We start from the raw sequence: 14,904 nt of genomic DNA, 5'->3' as shown, positions 1-14,904 counted from the left end.
ACAATCTAGTTTCGCGACGAAAACGAATTCCATGAGAATAACACAAGTTTGTATGTGACACAATGGAGATATCCAACCAAACCGAGGAACTATACAATTGCATGACAATTCCTCAAAATTTTAAGTGCCTTCGAGTACCAAAAAAGAAGTCTATGATTATTCACAGGACAGGGTTATCAGTTTAATATCACCATTTTGCAGCATGTGGACCCGTCCTGTTATATCCTCTTTTAAAGAAACCGCTAATAACCTGAAATGCTATTATCCCCTATTTGCCAGGACTGTGGGCCTGATAGTTTCACGGATAAAAACCAAACAGCGACCAGAAGCCAGGAAGTCCCTGGCGAATTCTTTTGAAACACAACCCCTACAATCCGTGTGCCGGAGCATAAAGATTGAAGTGTGCGCGGTTCCTCCTCCCTCCGGGCCGCGCGTCCGGAACGTTCCTGGCTGTCAGGTGGGTGGCGCGGACCCCGGCGGGAAGCCCTGCCTGGCAGCCTTGCGTGGCGCGCCGGCGGAGAGGGGCGAACCCCGCGGAATGCGGCGGGTCCCGAGCCCGACCACCGCTCACCTTTGTTCGCCTGCCCTTGCCGGGAGGAGAGCAGGGCCCAGGAGGAGGGCAGGGGGCGACCCTAACGCTCCGCGGCTCCTCCCCGGCGCCCGGGAGGAAATCCGTGGCAAGCCAGACCCTTTCTGGCTCCCAGAAAGCCAGCGGGGCAGGGGGGTCAGCAACCCCTCCCCAAACACAAAGGTTGGGAGGCGTGAACGCGAGCGTTGGGGGCGCGGGGGCGTGCGCCAGAGAGCGCGCGAGTGTGTGCGCGCGTGTGTGTGCGCAGGGGGAGGGGAGGAGGGGCTTCAGCCCTCCTTACCTCTCGAAGATGAGCCGCACCATGAAGATACAGAAGGCCAGGGGAAAAGCGAGATAGAGGTCCTCAGCCTGCGGGAAGGTGGCCTCCTCCGTGTTCTTCAGGTCCGCCCAGGTGACATTGTGCGGGAGCCAAAACCTCTCGTTCCAGAACCAGGCTAAGATCCCTGCCATCTTGCTTTGTCCACTCCTGTCCTGCGGCACCCGCAGCCCGCCAAGCTCTCCACCGCGCAGGGCACCCGGGGATGCGCGCCCGGCTGGCCCCGAGCCTGTGCCGCCGCCGCCGCTGCTCCCGCCCGCCGCCGCCGCCTCCTCCGCGGCCGCTGCTCTCGAAGGCTCGCGGCGAGCCCCGGTTCTCTCCTCCCTCTGGCCGCGCTGGGGAAAGGGGCCGCCTTGCCCGTCACATGGCAGCTCGGGCCGCCCGCCCTGATTGGCTCGTCTTCGCGTCAAACAGCGAGGCACACACGCGGCCAACTCGCCCACGCCCGGAGGGCAGGGCGCAGTCGCTGCGCCCTGGGCGCAGGGGCACCGCTCCGGGGAGTGTCGCCCGCCCCTGCTCTCACCGCTCTTTCGCTTTGCGCTTAGGGCGACGACCTGAAGTCGACCCCCCAAATCCGCCCTAGCCCCCTGGCTGGCTCGCACATGCTCAGAACGCTGGCTCCTGCCCCGCTGGGGTTTCAGGGCTCTCAGTCCTCTTCCCGTGCGCCCGGAGGCGGTGGGTCAGCAGGTAGGGGCTGCCGCCAAGCTTCAGAACCAGCCCTGCTCCAAAAAAAATAGGGGGGGAGGAGGAGGGGTAAAGAGCAAAGGAGGAAGTGGGAGGGAAAGGATCCTCCACTCCCGCGCTTGGAGAGGCAGGGTGAAAAATCAGGAACTGAGGCAGGATGGTTTGGCAAGAGCCTTCTGCCTCTGCCCCACGCCTGCCTTTCCCCAGTCTTTGACTTTCCGGCCTTTTATACTGCTGCTTCTCATCAAAGTAGCTCCCCCAGGGAACAACCCCCCCATATTGATTTATGAGGTGGTACAAAAAATTAGGCACTTAATTGCTATTTGATTATTAATTGCTACTTGATGACGATGATGATGATGATGATGATAGCAACTGCAGCGTTCTGTAAAACCACCCCTCTCAACTAACCTCTCTGAAAAGGCTGCTAGACCACATTTTGACCTGGCACATCATGAGAACCTCCACTGTGCTACTCGGCAGGCTCATTATTTCTGCCTTTTGAATCTGAAACCTTTAAGGCATTAGGCCTGTGAGGCCTAACCCAGGCACCTTCCCTCCCGCAATGCATTTCCCCATTGATACAGGAGCCATGTGTGAATTCATTCCATGGCCCATGTATACATGGTTCTGGGGCATTTTTGTTCATTTTTCTCACATTCATTTTCTGCCTGGTGCTGCCAGTAGGCTATACTAAACCTTTCCAGTGGGCATATAACCACACACACACACACACACACACACACACACACAGAGAGAGAGAGAGAGAGAGAGAGTTTCTTTTACTCTTCCTTCCCCTCTTTCCACTCTATCTCTTGAAAGTGAAACTGAAGAATGGCCTATACTGGTGCTTCCAATTTCTCTCCCCTCATTTTCTTTTGAACTTTCATTTGGACATTTGCCTCCTCTGCTGCATTGAAACTGCCCAAGGTCACCTGTGATCTTCATGCTGCTAAACACAAAGGTCAGTTCTTATCTTAGTCCAGGCTGCTTAGACTAGGTGGCTTAAACAGCAGAATTTATTCCTCACGGTTCTGGAGGCAGGGAAGTCCAAGATCAACATGCAGGCAGATCCAGTGTCTGGCAAGGATCCTCTTCCTGGTTTGAAAACAGCTGTTTTCTTGTGTATCCTCACATGGCAGAGAGCACAGAAAGAGGAAACACAGATTAGTGCCCTATCTTCTTATAAGGGCACTAATCCCATTCATGAAGGTTCTACCCTCATTAGCTAATTACCTCCCAAAGACTCTGTCTCTGAATACTATCACATTGGGAACTAGGATTTCAGCATATGAATTTTGGGGGACACACACATTCAGTTCATAGCAGTTCACAACACCTCTGTCAATAGCATTTGGCCCAGTTGTCAGGTCGTGTGTCTTAAAACATTCTTGACTCGGCTTCCAGAAACCTCACTCTTCTGGGTTTCTTCCTCCTTCATGGCCATTTCTTCTCAGTCTCCTTCCTGGTTACTCCTCACTTTTCTAACCTCTAGAAGTTATAGTGGCCGAGGAGTCAGTCTTTTTTCCTCTTCACTTTTCTATCTGAATGTATTCATTTGGTGATTTTATCCAGTCTTGTGGCTTTTAATGACATCTGTATGCCCTCCAATGTCATGCTAATAGCTCCCATATTTATATCTCTAGCCATGAACTTTTTCCTGACCTTCTGACTCTTAAATCCACTGTCAATTTAACACCACCACTCAGATGTCTAAAAGCTATCTCATGACCAAACTATTAATCTTCCCCTTGAAATCTCTTCCTCCTGTAGTCTTGGCTCAAGCCAAAAATGTGGAGTCATTTTTTCCCCTTCTCTCTTTCTCTCATACCTCCTTTCTAATGCATCCCAAATCCCATCAGCACCATTTTAAAACCATAATCTCACCATCTTTCACCACCTCCCCTGCTACCATCTTGGTCCAAACAACCAATACTTCTAATTCACATTACTCCAGTAACCTCCCAACTCCCAGTTTCACCCTTTGCCCCTCTACAGTCTATTCTCAGCCAGTGTGATCCTATGCAAATTTGTCAGATCACCCCTGGGGTGAAAACCCTGCTTCTTCCTCATCCCTCCCAAGTGAAAGCCAAATTATTCCAATGACCTGTGATATTTGGCTCCGTATTAACTCTGACTTATTTACTCTTCTCTCTCCTTCACTCTGCCTGAGTCCACACTGGCCACCCTGCCCTTACTGGGACACACCAGCTATGTCTTAGAGCCTTTGTGCTTGCTCTTCTCTGTTCCTGGAACTCTTTTTACACAAACATCCATGTTTGCTCTGTCCTGATGTCATTTTCTCCCTGAAGCCTTCCCTGGACACCCTAGTTAATCTACATCCCTCAATCCCCACCACCACTCTTCCTATCTTGCTTTGTTTTTCTCCAAGACACTTACCACCATCAACACAAGATATATTGTACCTATGTCTTCATCAATCGTCCACACAGACATGCACTAAAATGTAAGCTTCAGAAAGTTAAAAGATTTGTATTTATTTTATCAACTGTTCTATTCCTAGCACTTAAAAAAAAAAAACTGCCCGGCACATGGTAGATACTCAATAAACTATTGAATAAATGAATCAACATTACTCCAACCCCAAAAAGTCTTCTCAAGGAGAAGAAAAAAAATCTGAATAATTGTGTTAAATATTTATATATCCATGTTAGACTCGTGTGTAGAATAGTGTGGGCATAAAGAAGGAATTGGTCAATTCTGGGGTGAGGGAGGTGAGGTGTCATTGAAGTGAGTCTTCATTTGGGAGTAGAAGTCGCCATCACCACTCCAGACCATGTGGTGAGCTTCTCAGTAACACTGGAACATGCCTTGGCACCAGCTGCATTCTCGTAGGCCATAGACAGAGGTTTGTTAAGACCTCTCACCACCTTTGTGTCCGAAAGTCATGTCATGACATGTCATGACATGTCAGAGCCTGGCCTTCTGGGCCAGCCAGACTTCTTCTGTGACTACCCCTGGTTTCTCATGTCACTCCTTCCTGTATGACCTGATAGTACCTTGCTTCCTACTCCATGGCTTCTGTGCTCTCCAGCAGCTCCTTCTATGTCCCCAAGCATGTATAATACTGTTGGTGAGTTAATGCCCTGGGATCTGACTTTGATCATGGGCAATGAAGACAGTAAGTACATTTTTATTCCTTTCCTCCCCACCCCTCGGACACACACAATGGCTTCAAACAGCCTCTCTGAAAATATCCCCTGATACAAACCCATCATTTTATTTCAAGGTTGTGACCCACTCAGTAATTCACCCCCTTATATTTCCTCTCCTCTTTCTCATCTCACTCTCCTTTTCTCTCATTCCTGCTTCCCTGAAACTACACTTCCCTGGAACTTAGAAGCTAAACTAATAAGAGAACAAAAGATAATGTGGCTCTCCCATTCATCAACTTTGAGAAGGTGGTGGGATTTCAGGAACATTTTGAAGGGTGGGTTTTGTTGGACAGTAAAAGGAGGATTTAGTACTTTCTATGAATCTTCCATAAGTTCCTTTGTTTCTAAGAGCGTGTTAATACCCTCCTGTGTGATTTGTGCATCAACAGTACCTGTCTTGCCTCTGTCACTGACTGTCATGAGGCTCACATAAGATAACATATGAGAAAGGGCTTGTAAACTATTCCTCTCTATACCCATGTACAGTTCAGCAAACACCTACTCCTCATCTGTCTAGTGGAACTCCTCCAGCCAATGCCCTTTCCTACCACTTTGCATCTAAACGTTTACCCCAGAAACATATTAGAGTAAACTATCATTCCAAATATGATCACATTTTATTGATCCAGGGATGGACTATTGGCCTAACATGGCAATAAAAGCCTTTCTCAGGTGTTGTGAGTCGGGTCAAGACAGTCTTTGGATGCTTAGATTCAAGGATTCCAACTCAGAAGCTGTTGGCCCCCTTGCTTCATTACACAGCTAGAAAAAGCAGAAGCTAGTCTACAACAAGAGAAAAAAAATAAAGCAGACCTGTAGAGTTAAGACCTGTAGAGTTAAAGGTAAGAGACACACAGGGAGTCCTGCTGGCATTGGAGTTCCAGGTTCCATTTAATACCTAGGGGCCAACTACCTTCTCATCCGTAGGTTCTGTGAAACAGCCTCATAGCTTGATAAATTCTGCTTTTGGGTTGAGTTGCTGCTATTTCAATTTGCAAAAAATCCCACTATCCAAGACATTACTCTAAGAGCACATGTCTTTTTTTTTAAGAGATGGGGTCTCACTATGTTGCCTAGGCTGGAGTGCAGTCCCACTACTGATGAGCATGGGAGCTTTGACCTGATCAGTTTCCAGTCTGGGTCAGTTCACCCCTCCTTAGGCAACCTGGTAATCCCCTGCTCCTGGGAGGTCACCATATTGATTCTGAACTTAGTGCAGACACCCATTTGGCATAGTGCACTATAGCCCAGAACTCCTGGGCTCAGGCAGTCCTCCTGCCTCAGCCTCCTTCCCAAATAGCTGGACCACAGGTGCATACCACTGTGCACAGCAAGAGTACATGTCTTTAACACTATCCTGAGCTCAGCTGAGGCCCCAGGGAAGTTAGTCACAGGAGGGGGATAGCACAGCATACCTCCCAAGAAAGCTACTTTGTTAATGTACAGGAAAGACTTCTAATTGGTGCCCCAGGAAACCAAAATACAATTTATGCATCAGACTAATACGTAGCCCAGTGAGAAAGTAAGTAGCTGGTCGGTAAATACAAGGGACAAGGCAAGAGAAAAGAGGAGAAAAAAAAATGTGTTCAGGGGAAGTGACACCAGTTACACTGCATATTAGGAAAGCATGCTTTGTTTTCTGAATAGAAAACATCACCTGAGAATACACCCTGATTTCCAAGCAACTGGAAAATATCAACAAAGCTGGGCTTTATCTCTCATTCTCAGGTCCACACCCAGGTCTTAATTTGAGTTCACATTGTAAGCAGTCTCCACTTTTTTTTGTTTGTTTTGTTTTGTTTTGAGACAGAGTCTTGCTCTGTCGCCCAGGCTGGAGTGCAGTGGCGCAATCTCGGCTTACTGCAACCTCCACCTCCCAGGTGGTTCTCCTGCCTCAGCCTCCTGAATAGCTGGGATTACAGGCACGTGCCACCACACCTGGCTAATTTTTGTATTTTTAGAAGAGACAGGGTTTCACCATGTTAGTCAGGCTAGTCTCAAACTCCTGACCTCGTGATCTTCCCGCCTCGGCCTCCCAAAGTGCTAGGATTACAGGCGTGAACCACCGCGCCCAGCTGCAGTCTTCACTTTTTAGATGCAGGAGATCAGCCAGAAGTTTGGAGGAATTTCCACTATGGGTTGCTTAACACAAATTTATATAGTACTTGTTCTACAAAAAGAACATAAAAGCTATTTGGGGAGCAGGATGTGCTCACATGAAAAGCTAGATAACAATACATGCCAACACCACTGAAGATGGCCCTCAACAGTATGTGACAAGTGTGCAAATACTGCAGACAAGAAGCGCTTCCTGCTCAAAGGAGGAAGGAGACATTCTGTTTTGAAGAGATCAAGGGAACTTCAAGGAAGACACAAAAATGAATCAGACTTTAAAGAATAAGTAAGATTTGAAAAGGCATGATCAAAGGTAGAAAGTGAGGAAGATTTGCTGAAGGACAATAAACAAAACATTGCTGGCACTCCAGATTACAAATGGCCTTTAGGATGAGGCAAAGGAATACTTCTGTTTATTTAGTGAGAACTGTATTTTATCTCTGATCATAGCAATAAGCATGATGCCTGGTACACAATACACACTCAACTATTGTAGGTTTTAAAAATATATACAAATAAAAGTTATTTGTTGCTTATAACACCAGGAAAATACTAAAGGTAAGCACTCAGTTTAAACACACAATTCATTGATTTTAAAGGAACCTGGTTGTCTCTGAGAATAATATGGAAATATTGCTAAATTTTATTTGTACAGTTGTTTTTCATAAGTGTAAAACCTCCTTGCTGTGGTTGGCAAAACTGTCTTAAATCTACACTCATTTTTGTGGTCCATGTACTAATCTCGAGTTTTCATTTATACAATACTGAGTGGGAGGTGGGGAGGACTAGTTTGGGCAAGAAATAAGCAGGATTTAGCCCCACAATATGAAGATCACTGATAGCAGTGCAGAAAACGCAGCCTCTCCTGCCATCTTAACATAAGGAAATGAGTATTTAACTCACAGCATTGGAGTTAGGCTGAGTTAAGGTCTGTAACCCAGACGGGAATTGAGTACATGTTATTGCTGGAAGTTCTCCAGCAGGACTTGCTCCCTCCTATGCTTGCATTCTTTCATACAACCATGTCAGATGTTGAAGATCTTTCTCCTCCCTCCTTTATCTTGACAGTTTCTACCTCTGGAAAATCTTTTCTAATACTGACAACCATCAATTACTCTGGTATTTCTAACTAAACCAAATCACTGGCTAGATTTTCTGACTTCTCTCTAATAATCAAAATCTATTTAAATGTTAATGTTCCCCTTGCAACTTTCTTCAACCTACTAATGTTGTGTTAGAATCACATTAAAATTTTAACCAGCCCAAATGTGTTGCAAGACTACCAAAGAAAAGTGAGAAACAGCTAGGTTGATCTGACTGTGGGCTATCCAGTTAGAGATTAAATTCACCTAGTTATATATCTGTAACTTTATGCATATGTTCAACCACCTGCTAGACATAATCAGCAATGATGGCATTCTCTGCATATACATATAGGTAAATAGCATTTAGGGGGCAGGTGTCTTTTTCTGTTTCCTGCTGCTATAACAATACCAAAGACTGGGTAATTTATCAAGAAAAGAAGTTTATTTGGCTCATGGTTCTGGAAGCTAGGAAATCCAAGAGCACGGCACTGGCATCTGGTGAGGGTCATCGCATGGCAGAAGGGATCACATGACAAGCAAGCACATATGAAAACAGAGAGAGATGAATGGGGCTGAACTTACCCCTTTTTAAAATCACGAATCCACTTTTGGCAATAACTAATCCACGCCCAAGACAACAGCATTAATCCAGTTGAGGGCAGAGCCCTCATGGCCTGTTCATCTCTTAAAGGTCCATCTCTTAATATTGCCACAATGGCAATCAAATTTCCAACACACAAACTTTTGGGGACACATTTAGATTTATGAGCCAGAATGCCTAAGTTCTACTTTCCGTTATGCAAAGGTTTTTATAATCAAAGAAAAACAGAAAAGCAATTATCTGGCCAATTTATGGGAAGAGTAAATAACCTGAAATATTGCTTGAAATTATTGACTTTACATAGAAAAAGAATTTCAGGACTGGAAGGGACCTCATATACCAATGAGTACAATTCATCTTTTGTGATCATCTGAGCTATGACTAAACATCTCTGATGGCAAGAAGCTCACTACCTCACAGAATGACCCATTCTATTTTTCACACCTATGACTATGAGAAAATCTGTTAATAAAGACAATGATCTTGCAAAGCCCAGCAAAATCATCTTAGTTTTCAAATTATAAAATAGGAATAGTATTTTTGTGTTGGATAGATGGATCTAGAATTCAACGACAGGATTCACGTCTAGTATCATCACCTTGAACAAATCACAGCACTATGTATTTGACTAATCACTCCTACATGAAGACATTAGGAATATCTCTGAGTTATACTCCATGTTACCCAGGGAATCCTTGCCTCTGAACAACAACAACAACAAAAGTCTAACTTGCCTGCAGAATTATCAACCACTTGCCTAGTGAGTTCGGATGAATTTTGTGCTATTTTTGGTCAGTTATACTTGAATTTTTTTTTGGTTTGGTTTTTTTTTTTTTTTTTTTTGCAGTGATGGAATCTTGGCTCAATGTAATCTCTGCCTCCCAGGTTTAAGCAGTTCTCCTGCCTCAGCCTCGCAAGTAGTTGGGGTTACAGGTGCCTGCCACCATGCCTAGCTGATTTTTGCATTGTTAGTAGAGATGGGGTTTCACCATGTTGTCCAGGCTGGTCTCAAACTCCTGACCTCAGGTAATATGCCTGCCTTGGCCTCCCAAAGTGCTGGGATTACAGGTGTGAGCCACTGCTCCCAGTCTTGAAAAATTTTTTAACAGATAGGCATCATAGAAATCATCAATCAGCAGTGTTGATTCAGAGAAAAGTGGAAACTTCTGAAGTTTAAGATCTTCATGAATTCTACAGAACATGAATGACCTTATAGCATATAGTTTTCTGTATAGAATAAAAAATGTAAAGACAAATAGAGAATAGAAAGGTCGTGTCATATGTAGAAGCTGGGTAGTTTTCTAGGTGCACTCATTTGCTGAATTACTTTATGCCAAACAGTAGTTTTAGAGGACAGGCAATTCATGTTCATTCCACAGCAAGGTTAGAAGTTACCATAAGTCATAGACCTATTGAATTGCTCGGGAAGGATTATAACTGTAACTATCAAATCCTTGGAAGCCAAGAATGTGCCATGTTATTTAAAAGTAGGGATTGCAAACTCAGATGACTTCAGGAGCCAGACAGGAAACAAAATAAATTATACAGGCCAGGTAAAAGAAAATATTCATGAACTGAAGATTTTACAGGGATTCAAATTCTCGTTTCTTCTTCCTTCTTTTTATCTATTGGCCAGTGTTTGCAAACTTCAGTTACTTCCTTGTGTTCATGGCTAAAGACTATATTCATTTAGGAGGCCATATTTTTAAAGGAACACTTTTTGTTTTAATGGAATTTATCCAATGAATAACAATCACAATGGTGAGGGATATGGAAATCCTGAGGAGATGTTTAGTAACCATGTTAAGAGTACCAACTTTGGAGTTAAAAAGAAAATGTAGGTTTAAGGGCCGGATTTTGCCAGTAGTAATGTATTTTTCCTTATAAAAACTACTCCAGCTCTTGAAACCTAGGGAATCATATTGTTACCACCTGGGCTTAAAGTAAGATTAAATGAGATAATGTAACATGTTTAACATTTAAAAGGAGGAAGTTATTGTTATTATGTATTGTAACAAATTGGTGAACATTTCATTGTTTTAGGAAAAGAAGACCCAGACTTTGTTGAAATAATCTGCCTTTAAGGTAGGCTGAGCCTTTTAAATCTGGGAATGAGTGACTGTTATTTCTGAGATGAATAGAAGAATTAGCTTTTACTGGGCAGAGAAAGTGAGGAACGAAGTAAGGAAGGGAGAGATAAGGGGATGGAGGGAGGTTTCAGAAGCCCATGCATCTACTGTGCGATTCCTCAGGATGTTTTTGCCACAAAGCTACTATAAACATCTTAAACACAAACTGCTTAGATCCAGTGTCATTTTGTGGAAACCTGTAAAGAGACTGGGTTTTGATTTTGGCAGTTTATACAAACAAGCAAATTAGAGAATGTAACCTGAAGAAAATTAGAAAAATTATGGAGCTGGATTTTGAATCTCAGGAGACCAAGAAACTGAATTTGAGCCATGTGTAAGGAATAGGTGGGATCCACAGGGACAGCTGTATTCCAGTTATCCTGGGAACCATGGAAGAAACTAGAGAATAAAAGATTCTTGGGAGACCTGGTATGTGTGTTCCAATATTGTAAGGTCTCTTGGGGGGTGCAATTTTACCTAGTCTGTATAGGTGGAGAGGGCAGACTTTAGGACAATTTGCTGATGTAACTAAAAGGCTAATTGTATCTTCATAGAATAAATGTGCAAAGCTGGCCAAAAATGAGTCAGCAGCTACATCAACCAGTAAATGTCCTGTCATGTGAAGTGTTGAGGTAGAGGTTTAACTGTTAGACATGTGGGGGAAGAGGTATTCCTTTGTAAAAGTGACTTGGAAATAGACGTCAACTAAGTTCCCTTTAATATTTTGGAGTTAATGTAAAACACCATGGAGGCCGGGCGCAGTGGCTCATGCCTGTAGTCCCAGCACTTTGGGAGGCCGAGGCAGGTGGATCACAAGGTCAGGAGATCGAGAGCATCCTGGCTAACACAGTGAAACCCTGTCTCTACTAAAAATACAAAAAATTAGCCGGGCGTGGTGGCGGGCACCTGTAGTCCCAGCTACTCCGGAGGCTGAGGCAGGAGAATGGCGTGAACCCGGGAGGCGGAGTTTGCAGTGAGCCGAGATCGTGCCACTGCACTCCAGTCTGGGCGACAGAGTGAGACTCTGTCTCAAAAAAAAACACCATGGAAAGGAGGGCAGGAATACAAAACAGAATCTGGAACTCCTTCTGTTGGGAGGAAGACATGTACCCTAATAATTTCCTTTTTCATGTGCCCATGATGTGGAAATTTTAATCTGCACGCTTTTGAAGTTGATCCTGTTCAGCAATTTTATTCTAGGGATGTTTTTCTCATCCTCAGAGACTTTTCATTAACCATCTCAAAAGGGAGGAGATTAAGAGCCTAAAAGAAAAATAAAAGTATGCAAGAAAGTACAACAAAAAAGGAGCTACAGGAATCAGTACAAATAAATACTATTAAACTATTATTGATCTATCATTTGAAGGTAACCAAAATGGATTATTTTAATGAGATTAAAATTATATTTTAAGATTTTTATACCCTTATGTAATAGCATCATATAATGACTTAATTTTTAAGTTCATATGGGATCTTTGAGTAATTTTAAACAAATTATTTCAACACACATTTATATCCTTAGAGAATGACTAATGTCCTTGAGTAGGCATCTCTGGAACAAATTTAGATTATTTGAAGGGGGCAAAAATGAGGAACATCTATATCAGAATAAGCGCTGCTGTGCCACAGAATTGGAAAAAACAAACTTTCTCTGGCTTGATGCATGAAAAGGTTGTTTCTCATTCATACTACATGTCCAGTGTAGATCATCAGGGGTCTCATTTTAATCAATCAGAGATTCAGGGTGGCAAAAACTCTATCATCTCAGGATGCACTTTCATGATTACCATTATAGAAACAAGAAGCATGATAAGTCATGTACTGGTGCTTAAAGCTTCTACCCATAAGTGACATTGCTTCTCCTGTTCACATTTTATTGGCCAAAGCAATTAACATGGCCAGGTCTAACTTCAAAGTGGGATATGGATATTCAAAACAGCTACTGAGAAATCTCAATTTAAATGGATTCATATCTTGGTGCTGTGGCTAACAGAGAACACAGTATAATTTAACAGTTGAAAGCATGGGTTCTCAAGTCAAATGCCTGTGTTTGGAGTAAGGGCCCCTAGTCACTAGTTACGTGACCATTGGTAGGTGAAAATCTCTATGCCTCAATCCCTATTAAAGAGGTTCAAAGAAAACAGCACCTACCCGGTAGAATTGTTGTAAGTTTCAAATAAGATAATGAATGTAAAGCACATAGTGTAACACCTGGCACGTGGTCAGTGTTCAGTAAAAAGTGGCTTCAGTCATTTTGATGATGAGAAGGAGGAGGAAAAAGGAAGATGCAGAGGAAGAGGAGGAGGAGTTGTGTTTCACCTACAGATCCTGGGCTGCAGTGCTAGGATGGACTTCAGTCTCAGAATTCATTCATTCATTCAACAAATATTTACGAAGCTCAATGCCAAGAGTTAAACATATAATACTGAGCAAAAGAGACACAGTGCCTGCTGTTTTAGATTGTATAGTCCAACCAAAATTCTATGAAAAGATATGTAGCTGAGGCAAAAGTATCCCCATTTCTAAGATGTCTTCATCAGGGCACTGTCTACTGTTTCATGCTTAAATCATCTTGCCTTACATATGTCTGCCTCTTGCCCTCTGATTGCTTGTATAATCATACCAAAGGCTTACCCTGGCATTCCAGAACCTTTATTGCCTACTGTCTCTACCTAGTGGCAGGTTTGCTTATAAGCCTAGATCCCTATGGTATCACACTTCTTGGCATTGCACACATGGCCTAGCCTCTTGCCCTTTTCTGCCCTGTTCTGCTGCTACCCAAAAATTTCCAGTAACACAAATCTCCAATAACACAAACTGGGCAATGCACTAATACTTTAGGACATCTTCTGTCCTATGTTTCTCCTCTCTTAGAGGGCAGATGAAACAAAGATGAAACGGAAACATGGAGAAAGAAAAGACAAAGCAGGAGGCAGTTACTCTCAGACAGAAGCATGCTCAAAACTTAGAGAAATTTTAAAAGCCAAAGAAATAAGTCACTTTTTTATTTATCCTACATCAAGTCCTAAAGCATCCAAAAGGCCCTATCATACGTTCCTAGCTGCCTACAGGATCTCAGTGGGGGAAAAAAATTAAAGGGTTCAGGCCATATAGTTGTATTGGCAGTACCTGTTACTTGCCAGCTTCCCTTCCTTGCACTTTGAACATTTCTGTGCTATTTTTAATCATGAGAAGTTCAACACCAGAAATCACTCTGCACAGTCTGAGAACTAGTGATGCTAAATCAAAAGACTATATTCTTCCTTTCCCTCAATGGTTGATAGAGTTCAAGCTCATTCTCGTGTGGATCCAAGAGAGTAGAATCTCAAAGGTAACTTTCCCTTGCAGTAATTGTTCATCATTAATGTTGCCTTCAGAAGTGCATCTTAGGCAAATGTTCATATCTAAGTCTAAAATAATCATTACCTGGCAATCATTAACACATATGAAAGTAATCTCTACGTGCTCATATTTGAAAAGCACACATAATTTTTAAAGTCTTCCCCTAAAATTAAAAAATATATTAATCTACATAATAGCCAAACAGATTAGCCCAGTTTCATTGTTAAATTAAATTCAATGTAGCATAGATACTTTAATAGGAGAATCATATCGTAAATATGCCAAAGGATTAATTGATCTCATTGAATTGAATCTGAGACCCATAAACTATAATACCTTGTGCTGCCCTAATTGCATGTGATGTTGTAAACGATCAACTTCATGTGATGGATGTGTCTAAGCTGAGATGTATCTATTTGTCTGGCATTTTTATGATCTCTAATTTCACTTAAACTTTAAAATGCCATTAAAATACAGCATAATCAGGATTTGGGGAAAAAAACAAGCTTTCAAAACTCTGCACAGATGTGCGTTATTAGGTTTAGGCACTCTGAATTTACCAGCTATATATTCAGAAGACTTCCCCAGTGATTGCCACAGAATTATTAACAAAATCCAGAGGCCCCGGAGCTTCTTAAATGCTTATGAATGATTTGGCTTAAAAGGCTTTTGCAGTCCTCATTTGCATAGTAAAACTGGCTTCAGCTATAAGTTCAGGGAGAAGTTTTAGAAGCTCTGACATGGCAAGTTACCATGAGAATATTTTCCCTGTGGGGAAATGAAACTCAAATGTGCTAATTAAGGGTGCTTAATATACTTCAAAATTAATTCTTTGTTACCTGCGGTGGTTTAATTATTCCCTTATGG

At 43.0% G+C, this 14,904-nt stretch overlaps 1 protein-coding gene across 2 annotated transcripts in view; it reads right to left on the bottom strand.

The window, feature by feature from the left end:
* The window catches only part of CERS6 (ceramide synthase 6), a 324,715-nt gene extending 323,236 nt beyond the window's left edge, over positions 1-1,479 (bottom strand). The window contains exon 1 of one of the 2 annotated variants that reach the window (XM_001154789.7): positions 870-1,479. In XM_001154789.7, coding sequence (XP_001154789.1) covers positions 870-1,039 — 170 coding nt within the window. In that variant the 5' untranslated portion in view covers positions 1,040-1,479. The remainder of the gene's footprint in view (positions 1-869) is intronic. The other variant, XM_016949972.4, reaches the window with a different exon arrangement.
* Positions 1,480-14,904: the final 13,425 nt, after the last annotated feature.

Source organism: Pan troglodytes, chromosome 13 (assembly GCF_028858775.2).
Source record: "Pan troglodytes isolate AG18354 chromosome 13, NHGRI_mPanTro3-v2.0_pri, whole genome shotgun sequence".
NCBI lineage: Eukaryota > Metazoa > Chordata > Mammalia > Primates > Hominidae > Pan > Pan troglodytes.
Note: the sequence above shows the minus strand (reverse complement) of the source record. Positions and strands in the feature narration are given on the sequence as shown.